General features: G+C 40.8%; 2 protein-coding genes across 2 annotated transcripts in view; one reads left to right on the top strand and one right to left on the bottom strand.

Annotated features, from left to right (window-relative positions):
* LOC112486334 (uncharacterized protein K02A2.6-like) overlaps window positions 1–14,239 on the top strand; it is an 18,633-nt gene extending 4,394 nt beyond the window's left edge. Inside the window, exon 2 of the mRNA XM_025052704.1 lies at window positions 14,159–14,239. Within this exon, the coding sequence (XP_024908472.1) occupies window positions 14,159–14,239 (81 nt within the window). The remainder of the gene's footprint in view (window positions 1–14,158) is intronic.
* The window catches only part of LOC103397160 (semaphorin-6A-like), a 73,184-nt gene continuing 71,353 nt past the window's right edge, over window positions 13,155–14,985 (bottom strand). The window contains exon 20 of the mRNA XM_025052703.1: window positions 13,155–14,982. Within this exon, the coding sequence (XP_024908471.1) occupies window positions 14,518–14,982 (465 nt within the window). The 3' untranslated portion in view covers window positions 13,155–14,517. The remainder of the gene's footprint in view (window positions 14,983–14,985) is intronic.

Below are 14,985 nucleotides of genomic sequence, written 5' to 3'. Positions count from 1 at the left end.
ACACACACACAAACACAGAAGGCCTAGACAGGAGGAGGACAGAGTGTAGGTACACAGAACATACCTATAACATATAAATGTGACCTAACAAAGGTAAAGGGCAAATATTAACCATATATATTGTTTATACTGCTTGTAATTGGGATAAGGTAAACATCTGTTCAGTATTTTAACATAGAAGTGTTGATTGTGAGGCATCAAAAGCCACAAAATGCAACGGGTCCATCAGACCCACAAACGCTGGCTGAGTAACAACAATATGAACATTACACAAGGGTTAATCATGTTGGACTGCTATTATTTTCATAATTCATCACTTTCATTGACCTGGTTTTTTGGGACATTTGGGGGGGGTGAGTGCAGCAGAACGAGACTTGGCTCTTCTCCCTGCTGTCTTTGCCATAAGAAGTCTCAGAGGTAAACTCTGCTGTTTCTTCACAGCCTAAAGCAGCAGGAGAGAATCCTCGCTTACACTTCTCTCTCTTAGGTTCCTATGTGTTTCTGAGCAGTCGGAGCTGAACACTGGTGTTTTATTTTGCTGCAGATCATTCCAGATCAGTTTCGTACCTCTCAGCGCAAACCTCCCTCCTCTGTGACTCATTGAACCTCATGGCCCTTTCAAGAAAACGTCAGTGTATGGAACAGATGAAGGTTTCTTTTTTTGGTAATGGAAAAGTTCCAGTGACACATTTGGAAAAGTGTGTGAATAAAAGAGTTGATTTTCTCTGAAAGCACCAGACACACTTACATAATCTAGGGAACATGCCATTAGGCACATAATGGCTGGCCCTGCACCAACGATTGTCCACATGTTAACAATGTCACACTATGAGTCACGGACCGTTCTAATGTATTCTACCTCACATTTGCCTTTGCTGCCAAGCTCTGCTTCCAGACTCAAAGGTACATACACTGCAGTAAAGGTGTTCCAGAAGCGCTAATGTTCTCCCTGCACGACTAGAAAGTCTCTGGTGGACTTTTATGTATATGACAAGGCAGTAATGTCTGCTCTGCTCTAATTCTCGCTGACTTCCAGATCACTGCTCCAGCCCTAATCAGCTAAAAATGACAGTGAGCAAATATTGATCAGAAGAAAGAAGGTACTGTACGTGGTAATGAAGGTACTGTGCTGTACGACGTGGTCAATATATCACACAGGTACTCAGCAGAGTAAAGGTTTAAGGTGAGGTACTCAATATCATTTGACTAAAATACTCTTTAGTGGAGGGAGTTCAACAAGGATGAACCAGAACTGGGACCAAGTTACTGCAGAAAAACACCCTAATCCTAACCATTAGAGATGGTTATGATATGCTTTATTCTAATCCTAACTCCAGACTAAATCTTCACCTCAAAATACCCACTTACCCCAAAGGGACCTGAAAAATGTCCCCATGAAGACAAAGGGTCACCACAAAATAGCATTTCACAGTCTGGTTTTTAATGTGTTGTGAGGACTTCACAGAGACATCACATAATCCCAGTATAAATGTATGGCTAATCTCAATCCTACCCTCACCCAGCCTTAGTTTTAATACTAACTCCAAACTTTAAACCAAACCTTAAACCTTAAAATGGCCTCTTACGTAGAGGGGACTTGAAAATGTCCCCACAACAAAGCACCTCCCCCACAAACACACATGTTTAAAACAAACAAAGCAAAACACAGAAAAGAAAAAGCATGTGATCAGGAAAAGTGAGTATTAAAAGAATATTCAAATTTAACGTCGAAATTTTATGCTGTTGAATTCTTCTCTCAATAATCAATAATGAGTTCCTGAAAGCCAAGTGACTGTGGGACGTAGACTGTGGTTCAAACCCACAGAGACAACAGCATCAAATATGTTTGACGTTTGTTCAGCGATGAGCCATCCTTCAGTCAGACAGACATTAATGTTGGACGTCAACACACTGGACATCTGAGGGGGTAAACTGTGTGAGTGAAGGTGACGTCGGCTTTTCTTTCCTTCTCCTCCTCCACAGGGACTTATTTACGGGGCAATTGTCTCAGAACAGCCAACGACACTGAACCCTGTAATTAGTGTATGTTTCCAGTCACAGGTCACATGGTGTTGAACTGTAAACACAACCCAGAGGGGAGGGTCAGGGGTGGAACTTCCTGTTGAGATGTGTCAAATCCTGGTGTGAATTTAGTTTTACAAGAGCAATGTTGGAGAGGCCAAAATACATCCTGTACTGTAGTACACAAGTGCAGCTGTGGTGTGACATGGTGTGTTCTTAGCTTGTGGTAATCGGACTGAGTACTAATCAGGTACTGTTTTACTTCTGTCCCTTTTCTTAATGCACACTTTGTGAGAATAATACATCTTAAAACAACTGTAGGTCCTGATTCAAATATGTACATTCTTAGCAATGACTTTTTTTCCCAAACCAATACAAGCACTAGTATTTTATTCTGTGTTCTTGGAGATCACTAGTACTGATATGAGGTGATGTGCAGTGTGTGTGTGTGTGTGAGAGAGAGAGAGAGAGAGAAAGAGAGCGAGAGCGAGCGATCCACACCACAGTGATGAAACACTGACAGTTTTATTTTCCTAATATTAATGAACAACTGTTTACACTGTGAATCTGAAAGAAAACAATTCTTTCTGTTTTAACTAAGAGGTGCTGTTGTCACATTAGACAATAGAAATTTCCAATAAATTATCAAACCCATGAATAAAACAGTAAAAATTAATAAAATGAATAAAACATTTACACAGTTTACTCAGCCCACTGAACAGGTTCCCCCCATATAAAAATGATTTAATGAAAAACTAAAACACAACTAAAACGAATTTAATCTGGAAGATTATTTCCTCCTATTTAGTTTCTTAAACCCCAGTGTTTCTCAGAACACGTACAACAGCACACTCACGTCCACAGACATGGACAGACACACTGACTCCTCTACGGATGCATGTAATTATTTCACCATGATGACAATAAAGCAATTAATAGGCAGAATGGTCAATAAGAGGCCTATTGACCCCCATTAGTGACTCACAGAACCCTTATTAATTCACAGGGGACACATTATTCCAGCATAGAGAGAGAGCGAGAGAGAAAGAGAATGTGTGTGTTTGTGATGGAGAAAGACAGAGGAAGAGCTCAGATCTTCATTCCTGTCTGCTTTACTGTCTCTTCACAGCATGTTTTTTGAATGAGCTAATATTAATTTTCTCTTTTTCTCCTCCCTCCTCAGCCTTGTCAAAAATTAATTTTGAAAATGCATAAAAACCTGGGTTTTGTGCCAATGAGCAGCAGTGGCTGCAGACAGTATCAGTGTGGGGATAATGATAGCTGGATGGGAGGATTAGCACACACCTGAGCTTGTTGTGACAACAAATTGTCAGGCACTGAAAATGAGCAGTACCAGGCTGCGTTAAACTGATGTAGACCAGGTTCAGCTCCGGGGCTGGATCCCTGCTCGAATGTCTGGATGACTGGTGGGTGGCTGATTTATTGTGTCGGAGCTTCTCTGGCATCGACGGGTCATTGTGTCAGCCCACGAGACGCAGCGACTGCTAATGAATTGCAGTAGAAAGATTTGTAGTACACTGTATTTCCCATGAGACTGCTAATCAAAAGACCATTTTTATGTACTTACTGATGGCCAGATCCATTAGGTATTAGTGTGTGGAGCCACAGGTGGCTGCTCTGACTCCTATACTGGTTTCCACAGTAACAGTGGGATGTCACTCCGTTGGTTTGCTATAATCAAACAAATTTGTTTTTCTTTGACCTAATCAAGTATCTGTACATGTGATTTAGTCAGTAGTATAGTATGATTTAGAACAGGAATAATAAAAATATAATTCATTATTTATAAATGTAAAGAGGAAGTTGACAGATTAGACGAAGGAGAACGAGGAAGTGACGAGAAGGTTGTCAGTTCAGATCTAGTGCTCCGTGAAGTTTATTTGAACTTATATTCAACTACACGTTTGTTTTTGGAAATTATCTTTTTACTCCTGTAAATTATATATATTATCTTCAGGATTGGAGTATGTCAGGAAACTTTTTCTATTAGTTAGGACTGTAAAAAATGTTGTTAGTCCATACCCCAGTTTCCTAACACACAAAGAAATTCAAATAAAGATCAAATAAAGATCTGATCAAATAAAGAATCAAATACGAGATCTCAAACTTGAGAAAAAAAAAGTTTTACTTGCAGCAAGGAGTGCAGAACAATGGTTACATTCAGAACTGCACTGAGGAAGTCCTCTTACAGCCATGTGGTGTTCTCGCGTAACTTCTGAGCACTGATTGGTAAAGACTGCTTCAAACTAGGATTCTCCACCAATAGGAGCTATGTGGAAATGCTGTAGTTAATCAAGTCAGATAAGACCATGCAGTTCGGATGTTTTTCTCTCTTTGTCTTTTGTTGATCTTCCGTCGGTCTCCTTATTTGGGCAAAGAAACCAGTTCTGACCGGTTCTGTGTCCTGTGTCCTGTCTCTATCTCCAAGTGTAACAGTCGGTACCATTCAGTGCTGTCCATATCATCCTGTTATGTAAACTATCAGCATGCACACCTGTCTTCAACACTTTTCTTTTTAGTACAGCACAATAACAGCATTCAATAACAGTATAAATTGATATGGAAACTTAACATAATTAATATATTGTAAAGATTGAATAAATGTATTTACAACATCTTAACAGAGTAACATCCAGACTGATATTTGTACAACCAGTCGTCCAGTTTCTTGGAAAACTCTTTTTATTTATTTATATTTTTAAAAGTAATGTTTTTAATTATTACTATTATTATTTTATTTTTATTTTTTTACAAAGTTGTGATCTGTGGATATCTTCCCTCTTGCTGTTTGACATAAACACAGCTTCTACTTACCTTTGATGCAGTAGTCCTCAAACCCTGAGTGCAGTACAACGAGGTGACAAAAACTTCAATGACTGTTAGAACAGGGTTCAAACCCATTAATGGGAGTTTGATGGTATAAAACCACCTGCAAGTTACACAACGGACAAAACAGCCATAAAAAATTATTATCACACAGTAAAACACCAATTGTGTTATCGTTTAAATTTTTATACGTGTACTATTCTCCCCCTCACTGTAATCTAAATGTCTTCACATTGATGTTATTGTATTGACCAGTGAGACTTTAATGATTTTTGCATCAGTTTCCACTTGCTTTTTGCTTTTATTTTTTATTTTGTAGAGTTGAAAAAAACCTGATTAAGGTGAAACTCAATGCTTTTTGAAAAATTAGTAATAAAACCCGTGACAGTTCTTTGACACCTGAGAAACGTGTCTTAACATGTTTTACTTATTTAAGATTTACAGCTGTTAAAATGAACTTGCTTATTGCATTAATTCATCCATCCATCCATCCATCCATCCATCCATTGTCATCCGCTTATCCGTTACCGGGTTGGGGGGTAGCAGTCGCCACCCAAATCACATTGCACCGCACCAACCCCCCCAAGCCTTCCTTCCTGGATTTCCACACCAATGACAGAGACATTGCCTCTGGGCCAAAGCGCCACTTGCATTAATTCATCTTCTGAAATTATTCAGATTAAAATTTTAATGCACTTTGGAAAAAAGTCTTCATTTCAACTAAGCGCTTTGAGCTTTCCCAACATTAATACTTCCATCAGTTGGATTAGTCACATATAAAAACATACATTGAACTGCCTATGTTATTAGCAGTATGCAGAGTTTTTCAATATTTTTGTCATATCCAGGAATGTCAATTTATCCTGGATAATAAGAAAGATTTTCTTATTAGGAATAACACAGAAACTATTAAGTCTGTTTGAGTTCTGGAACCTTCCAGAATAACCACCTATCGGTCCTGTCCTCACTCAACGTGAACACAGACACACAGGCTCCTAATTTGACCTGATAAATACCACGGTGAAGCCATCAGCCACGCCCTGATGAACTGGCTGCCTGATGAAGCCTCCACACTGACGACCAGGAGGAATGACTGACTGCTCCAGTATCTTGAGTTTTGATCTGTGACACAAAGGGATGCTTGAACGCAGCGTGTACAATGCAGCATTGTGCAGACAGTGACAGGCCTCATTAGCTGCACCACATCCTGGTTATCTGATCCTCAGGTGCAGCCTGACTTGTACCAGGGTCAGTAACACATGACTCACCTTGAGATCAAACACACTGGTGTCAGTGCCACTGCCAAAGCCATATTTCTTGAAAAATTACACCCAGGATGTGCTGTGGAGTCCAGGTCATGGAAGTGCTGACATCTGAAACTGGAAACCAGGATTTGGTATCAGAGCTGCTCTGCTTAGTGTGACTCATTAATACTGCATCACAGACGATGATATTTGTTTTCCTGGTCATATGTCAGAGCCTGGATATTAATTTTATGAGTCGGTGTAGAGGTCACTGTGAGCTCACAGACAGGGTTTGATAAAGTTGTTTTTACATTTTTATTTAAAGAAAGTAAACTTCTGAAGCAGAGCAGATAAGAACTATGACAATGAACATGTAGGAAGGAGCTGAAACGAAAACTCTAGAAAGTTCCTTCTCCGCCCCAAAGACCTGGTTTCCCATCCAGCTGTTTGCCAAAGTTGCCCTGGGCCAGACACTTAACCCTGAGTTGTAGGGCGTAAGGTGAAGCACGAAAAGTCTTTCAGAAATTGAATTCCGCTCCGACGTCTGCAAACGACACAATCTTTAGTTCATAAAAAGGAGTTATGTTAAGCTTACAGCAAAAAGTTTGTTGCAAAAAATCTTGCCCATTTTTTATAGCGTGGCATTTTATTCAGAACTAGCGTTTTCAGGGCACAATAAGATTTTGGTGCACGAGGTGGCACAGCCGATACGTGACCTGACTACACCAATAGGGTAGCAGCTTTTGGTAAACAGAAAAGCAAGATGGCTGCCTGCAGAGTTTCATTTAGCAGTACCGAAGAAGAGGAAACTCACCAAAAATGAGTAAAAAAACAAAATCTTCAGGACATAACCTGTGCTATATGCACATAGCCTCTGTGAAGCATGAAAAGATTCAGGATTTCACACTCGCACGGTGGAATACGTACAAGAAGAGTCTACAACAATGGCTCGGGTTGAGGGGTGAGTGCCGATACGTAGCTGAAAACTACAAACACTGCCTGGATTTAGAGTTTGAAAGCATTCCCGAGAACACTGCTTTCCAGCCCACATGCTACCGGAGGTTTATTGACAAGCGTGCAACTGCAAAAGTGAAAAGCCGTCTCGAGCGTGAGATAAACTGCTTTCCAGCCCACATGCTACCGGAGGTTTATTGACAAGCGTGCAACTGCAAAAGTGAAAAGCCGTCTCGAGCGTGAGATAAAGAGGGGAGAGGATACGGAAGACCGCTCAAGAAGTGAGGCCATCCCACCAACATCAAGCAGGACGACAAAGAAACTTAGACCCAGGTCAGGCCTGCCCATAGCGAGCTCTGGCCCCGTCCTTTCAGCCATATGCATAATATGCAAGAGGACAAATACATCGTAATGCAGACCTTACAGGAGTAGGCAAAGACCTCAGCTTGTGCATAACACATAAGGATCGATGTCACTGTGTGACTGTAATGGAGGGTGTACAATCTGTTCATGCTGTTGAAGACCTGCAGTGTGATCATGAAAAATGTGACACAATGATGTTTTTGCATGTACAACATGCTGCACAGGAGCACACAACTGTCATCATTAAGAGCCCTGACACTGATGTGGCAGTCATTGCTGTAAGTCTGCAGACAAATTTACCTGTGAAATAAACGTATATTATTATTATCATACCATGCAGCTTATATTTTTTCACAGGTACGGACGACATCAGCTCTCAGAACCAGTGTGTGTTCAGCATTGATTGTCATACATACATTCTCTGGGTGTGACTCCAAAAGTGCCTTTTATGGTAAACGCAAAAGAAAGACATTTTCTGTAGCATGTGAGAAACCTTTGGAGTACCTCAAGGCTTTGAAAAATATGGGTGCTAACTTAAACTTGGACCACTCAACATTTGCACTACTTTGCAAATATGTATGCCATCTGTATGATCAGCCAGCTGCTGAAAATGTCAATGAGGTTAGGTACAAGGCTTTCTGTAGGTCATCAGCCTTGCCAGAATTGTCTATTCCCCCTACAAATAATGCCCTCCATCAGCACTGCAAAAGGGCAAATTATCAGGCTGCAGTCAAAATATAGGTGCTCCATCACCTGCCGGATACGGTTGGCACCTAGAAGATGGAAACCTACATGTCACATGGATGACAAGAAATCCGGCCCCTGACAACGTTTTGCATGTCATACACTGCAGCTGCAAGGTGAGTGCTTGTGAGACAGGTAGGTGTTCCTGTGTCCCTGCAGGACTCTGTTGTACAGACCTGTATCAGTGTTGCCACTGTGCAAACATAAAGGAAATTGAGGAGAAGGAGGATGACGACTGCCCTGACACTGACAGTGAAGGCTAACATGTCGTGTGTAGCCTATTGCCTCAGAGTTGTATTGCAGTGGTTGCATTGTTAATATTACCATTCATTTTATTATGCTGTTTTGTATTGTTTTATATATTGTACATACTGTATTTATATATGTTTTAATAAATATTTTTTATTATTGATCAGTGTTGTATTTAGTTAGGAGTGAATAAATGAATGAATGAATAAATTGATTATTTCCTTTTATTGATCAAAATGACTTAACATGGAAAGTTCACCTTATCGTCTATTTTCCTCATTGTTCTTCGTGCAGGCGGCTATGTATAAAGTGTTGTAACTGTTTAGAATCCATTTTGCCCACTTTAGAAGAATTTTGGGGGAATTCCTTTCTATCGCTAACGTTAAATAGAACCACGGAAGTAGCTGTGTTGCCGGAGTGTTGACATCAATCAGCTACTCGATTGGTCTAGCACAATCACGTGTTGAACTGTGCCACCACTCGCGAACCAAAATGTTATTACGCCCTGAAGAAACTAGTTTGGCATAAAATGCCTCGCCATAAAAACTGGGCAGGATTTTTTGCGACAAACTTTTTGCTGTAAGTTTAACGTAACTCGTTTTTTTTTTTTTTATGAAGTTAAGATCGTGCAGTTCGCAGACGTCGGAGCGAGATGAAACGATAATAGGGTTCACCTTATGGCATATTGCTATTATTCTCTAGCCACCAACGCCCTTCATGAGCCTTGATAATGTGGCCATCATAACTACGCAGATTACCCACTGTGGCAAAGCCTGAAGAAAAAAGAGGGAAAAAAACAAATGTTCTTCTGAACGGAGGAGAAATGTAGCTCCTGAAAATAGCTGGGAATGGAAACACAAAAAAAATCGAATTTATTCTTTCAATTTCATCAGTTTTTTCATATAAAACGTTTCATATATGTAAATATATACATACATATGTATGTATAAATACTTATATATGTATATATGTGTATACTGTATATACAGTATACTGTATATGTACAGAATGTACATATATGCAAATATATATAAATATATAAAATATATATGTCAGTAATAAAAATGAAATGTGACGCTCATACATCTACCTTATTGTGATTAAGAAGGGCTCTCCTTTGAATAATCACATACATGTAATAGTTGGCTTCCTGGTGTGGGCGTACGTCGACTGTTCACAGCGGTATTTGGCTGGGTGGTGGAGGCGCGCCCCTGCCGGCACTTCCAATTGGGGCGGAGGGAGCATTTAAGGTCCGTCCTGCCAGAGGATCAGCTCCAGAGTGTTGTACTCAATCGGGTGGTGAGTCAAGGGTTAATTCTCTGTTAATGTGGTTACCTTGTGGATAACCCCCCTTTCTATGTTGCTTGGAGCGGGATTCATGCCCAGGGAAGGAGACACGTGTGTGGGATTGTTTGGTGTCACCTCATTTGCACAGGAGCACCTCTTCACCGTTCACTTTGTCACAGAATTGATCACCTTTGTAGCTTTGTAAATAAACTGTGCTGATTGGAGCCAACTTACCAGGATTGGAGAATTTGTAACAATACATTTTTTAAACCTTTGACAGCCCTAACGTATATACTGTATATATTATATTAAAGCAGCATTTTCATGAACCATTTTTAAAAATCCATTGAAGTTATTATGGGATGTAGTTAATTCAAATGGTAATTTTCTTGTTCATTTTTAAATTGTCATGTTTTATCTTTATTTTCCACGTCAAGTCCTTTCTTCTGCTCTTCAGAGAGATACTTAATGATGAAGCCTCATTCCATTTAGTCTCATTGCCCCCAAAAAGGCCTTTACATTAAACTAACTGCTCTTGGAATATATTTTAAAAGTTTATTGATTTCCTATAGATGTGTGGATGGATTGTAGCAAACCCACTCAACATTATCAGCTCCCAGTGGGTTAGGTGTTGTAGAGGAATTAAACTTGACAATCTCCATCTCTGCACTGAGTTCACACTGCATTAGAAATCGCACATCAGTTTTTAAATCACATTTTCACCTGCTCAACTTCTGTTTTATATCGGGAGTGGTGTCTGATTGTGAAGAAACACTTCTCAGACCTTCAGAGGTCACTGTTGCTTTTACAAGCAAAGAAGAAGAATAGAGTTGAGGTCACAAACGTGCAGTGTTTTCTCCTGTCTTTTCAGATAAATCTCGATCGGAGGAGACTCTGCACAGTTTTTCTTCAACATCACAAATTCAACACCAACAGCTGATCGGGTTGTAGGAAAAATAACTCAATGTTCCAAACCGAAGAAAAACGTTCAGGAGCAAATCTTCATGACAAGAACTTTATTATTTTTTTTAATTACACTTTGCATTAATTACAACATACATTAAGTTGTGAATCGGATGTTAACGAAGTGGACATCACAACTTTGTGACATCACAATATCTTACAAGCATACAAAGTTCCCAAGAGTTGAAGAGTGGACTTGCATCTAACTTGTGTTTCATAACAAGGGTGAGAGACAAAAAGGCACACACCAAAGAACCTCACTGTCTACTGCGGCCGTCACAGTCTAACCCAATCCAGACAACATCAGAACATCCACAGGCTCTGACATGAAGCCACAGCCGCAAAATTCACCCTGCGACGGGGAATGTTTGATCCCTGACCCAAATGTGACTTTGATGTTCATATTTTGTGCAGAGGTCAAGTCAGCAAGGTTTAAAGGACACACGAGAAACACATTTTTGACAAGAAAATACATCCAGTCCGATCCAGGTGAGTTTTTTTTTTGTGTCCAGCTGAAAGTCTGTTGGTAACATACCACGCCGGGAGCAAATCCCTGGACCATGATTCTGAAAGAGCACTAGAAACTTCACCACAAACGACACCAAGGGAGTTCTCACATGATTTCAATGTTGAATGATTAAAACAAATTGTTCCGTTTGTTTAACAATTCATTACATTTGTCAGTAAACATCGTAAAAATCATTTCTCTTTCCTATTTCCTGAATTTCAGTTTTTACCATTTGTTGGCCAAGGGTTTCAGTCCAGGTGAAGGTCATGTAAGAGAAAGAGAGAGAGAGTCTTTAAGAGAAATCTTAAAGACTCAGAAAAACTATGTTCTTTCTTTAAGGCTAGAGCATTGGTTCTCAAAGTAGGGGTGGGCATCCCTTAGGGGTCAAGTTCTGAAGCAAAAGCTGTGAACGTTTGAAAGTTTGCGAATTACAGATGGGTACACGCTGCCCCTGACCCACATACTGTATGGACATTTAGTTTGATCATTCCTGGAGCCTATGGAGAATTTTCTACACGTCCCACTTTGAGGTGGATTTTGTGTCCACACAGACCCAGCATACAAATAGTGGCTGGTTGTGATCTTAGTGAAGCAAATTAAAAATGCTAGAAATTCTTCTTCACATGTTTTTTTTTTTAAGAAAGGGGTTAAAATATGGTATGATTTCATATTGTTTGTTTTTAAAAAGTCAACGCAGGAACCAGCCTGCGTTGACATCTGTCCAACCAACAGGTGTTACCACACATGCAACAAGCCATAAGTGTGTGAAGTAATGGGGCGTCTGAGTCTGAGTGGTGTGTGTGTATGTCTGCTCTGCTGGAAGGCTGCACACATGTTGGCCTTCTCAAGTGACAAGTTATGTTTTTATAATTTTTTTATAATTAATCAGTTAATTCATCGTCAGTCCAAGGAGACAGCGTACAACAGTAGTGAGGTGCGCTGTTGGGAGGACAGAAGACTTCAAAGTGGAGGTGGGACTACATCAAGGATCGGCCCTGAGCCCCTTCTTGTTTGCTGTGGTGATGGACAGATTGACAGATGAGGTCAGACAGGAGTCCCCATGGACTATGATGTTTGCAGATGACATTGTGATCTGTAGTGAGAGTAGGCAGCAGCTAGAAGAGAACCTAGAGAGGTGGAGGTTTGCACTAGAAAGAAGAGGAATGAAGGTCAGTCGCAGCAAGACAGAGTACATGTGTGTAAACGAAAGGCAGAACAGTGAAATAGTGAGGCTACAAGGAGCAGAGGTGGTGAAGGTGCAGGAGTTTAGGTACTTAGGATCAACTGTTCAGAGCAGCGGAGACTGTGGAAGAGAGGTGAAGAATAGAGTACAGGCAGGATGGAACAGCTGGAGAAAAGTGTCAGGAGTGATCTGTGACAGAAGAGTGTCAGCTAAGGTGAAGGGAAAGGTTTACAGGACAGTGGTGAGACCAGCCATGATGTATGGTTTAGAGACAGTAGCAATAGGCAGAAGACAGGAGGAGGAGCTGGAGGTGGCAGAGTTAAAGATGCTAAGATTCTCTTTAGGAGTGACAAGAATGGACAGGGTCAGGAATGAGGTCATTAGAGGGACAACACAGACAGGAAGGTTTGGAGAAAAAGCTAGAGAAGCCAGATTGAGATGGTTTGGACATGTGCAGAGGAGGGACAGTGGATACATTGGTAGAAGAATGTTAGAGATGGAGCTACCAGGTAGGAGAAAGAGAGGAAGGCCAAAGAGGAGATATATGGATGCAGTGAGGGAGGACATGCAGATAGTTGGAGTCAGAGTAGGAGATGCAGAGAACAGGGAGAGATGGAAATCAATGATTTGCTGTGGCAACCCCTGAAAAAGGGACAAAGCCGAAAGAAAAAGAAGAAGAATATATATATATATATATATATATATATATATATATACAGTATATAATACCAAAACTTGTATTAAAGAGAAAATGTATAAAAAAAAAAAAAAAAAAACCAAAACACTCAAGTCTTCAAGGGATTCTTTTTCTTCAGGGAATGAATAGCACAATTAGAAATGAAGCACAAAAATGAGAGTGCATGTGTGTTGTGTGAGTCAGAGAATAGTTACCCTCATTCTTCTTCTCTTATCTGTGAACTGTGTGTTATGTCTAGAAACAAACAAACGAAGCAAAATAATAAAAAGAAAATTACACAAGGAGACAAGTTAACAGCCATTCAACTACACCACTACTTCAGGGTGTAAGGCACAGATTTACATGTGGAGAAAAATGTTCGTTTCTATAGATTCCTGCTCTTTATACACCGGCACAAAAGACAGATCCGTTTTAAGACGGAGGCGTCACTCCCTTCACTCGCAGCATCACTTTGTGGGTCTGGTTTTTTTCCTGTACTGTTCATTGCAGCTGGCTCTCTTTTATTTGCAACATGCAACACTGAGCTTTGAAGGCATGGGTGGAGGTGAGGGAGAGAGTGCAGGAGGAGTAAAACGGTGAGAATTAGGGTTAGTTTTTTTTTCTTCCATTTTTTTAAACATTTAATTTCAGCATGAAAAAATTCTGGTCTGTGAAGTTAGAGGTCCCTGTCTGGCACAGTTTAAATGAATATCTCCTCCGCGTCACGTCACGCTGTGAGTCCCACTGACAAACAGTAAGACCTGGTGAGACCATGGGTCATTGCGAAAGTTCTACTGGCTCCAGTTTAATGACTTTAAATAACGTTTCTCAAACTTGATTAATTATAAAAGTCAGTCTTTTTCATTTTTGTCATGTGTTATTCAGTAACCAGTTAACCAGAGGATCATCCTGGGCCTGGATCTCAGTCAAACCCAAGCAGGACTTGATTGCTGTAACACTGAGAGGCTTTTCACAGTTTCCTACAGATCTCAGGCAGCTGTCTGTTCTTTTAGTCTGAGCTTGAGTTCCTGTCGACTCCAGTTCATCAGTCCTTAAGGTACTGTACAACGATTATTCTACGAACTTCTCTGTGTGGTCTCCTCGTGTGCTTTTACCAGCAAAGGTTCGAGTCGAGTCCTAACGACCAAAGACACCACAAACAAGAGAACCATGGCTACGGTCACTACACGGTGCAGTAACTTCCGTTACAGTCACACGTTTGTTCACAGAGGATCTGGGAGCCAGTGAGAGCATGAGCTCGAAAACAGCAACAAATGACAACAACCATTTGTATATTTACATATTTATATAAAAAGAGGTTATTCCTTTTAAAAAACTGTTTTGCATGTTCCACTGTACACAAAAAAAAAAAATACACATGAAAATAAGATGCATATTGTACAGTGTTCCCTGTTTTCTCGCTCTCTTGGAAAAACCTACTGTTAGTTCACATTGGACTAGCTAACAGGCTGACTGACTATGTGCAGGAGTCACTGGACTTTTTCGTTGAGAGAGAGACTACAGAAGGTTTGGGAGGAACATCAGGCTTGAGGTGTTTGAGGCCCGTCCGGGGCAGTGAACTGTTGGGGCTCATTCCGGGCTGCTGTGATAGAGATATGCCCTGTGCTGTCATTTGTATGGAGTCCACTCTCTGAGGAGCGGGAGGTGGTGTCTCCACACGGTTGAAGCTGTGATGTCTCGCCAAGTGGGAGGAGTTGGATGAGTTGGTGTTGTGCTTCTTGAGGCCGGATGACCCAGAGGCGGAAGATGCTGATCCTTTCCTGAGGTCGTACACTGAGGAGTGGACCTCCAGCCATTTGCCCATCTGCGGGACAGCAGGAGAGATGGAGAGGGAGGCCTCATGTTGGGGCACATGAGGGGGCAGCACCCCATCTGGATCCACCATGTTGAAGTTGTGACATGGGCTCTTGACTGTCTTGTACTC

This window comes from Cynoglossus semilaevis, chromosome W (assembly GCF_000523025.1).
Source record: "Cynoglossus semilaevis isolate Cse_v1.0 chromosome W, Cse_v1.0, whole genome shotgun sequence".
In the NCBI taxonomy this organism is placed as follows: Eukaryota; Metazoa; Chordata; class Actinopteri; order Pleuronectiformes; family Cynoglossidae; genus Cynoglossus; species Cynoglossus semilaevis.
The sequence above is the reverse complement of the archived record's forward strand: the minus strand, read 5'-3'. Positions and strand labels throughout refer to the sequence as shown.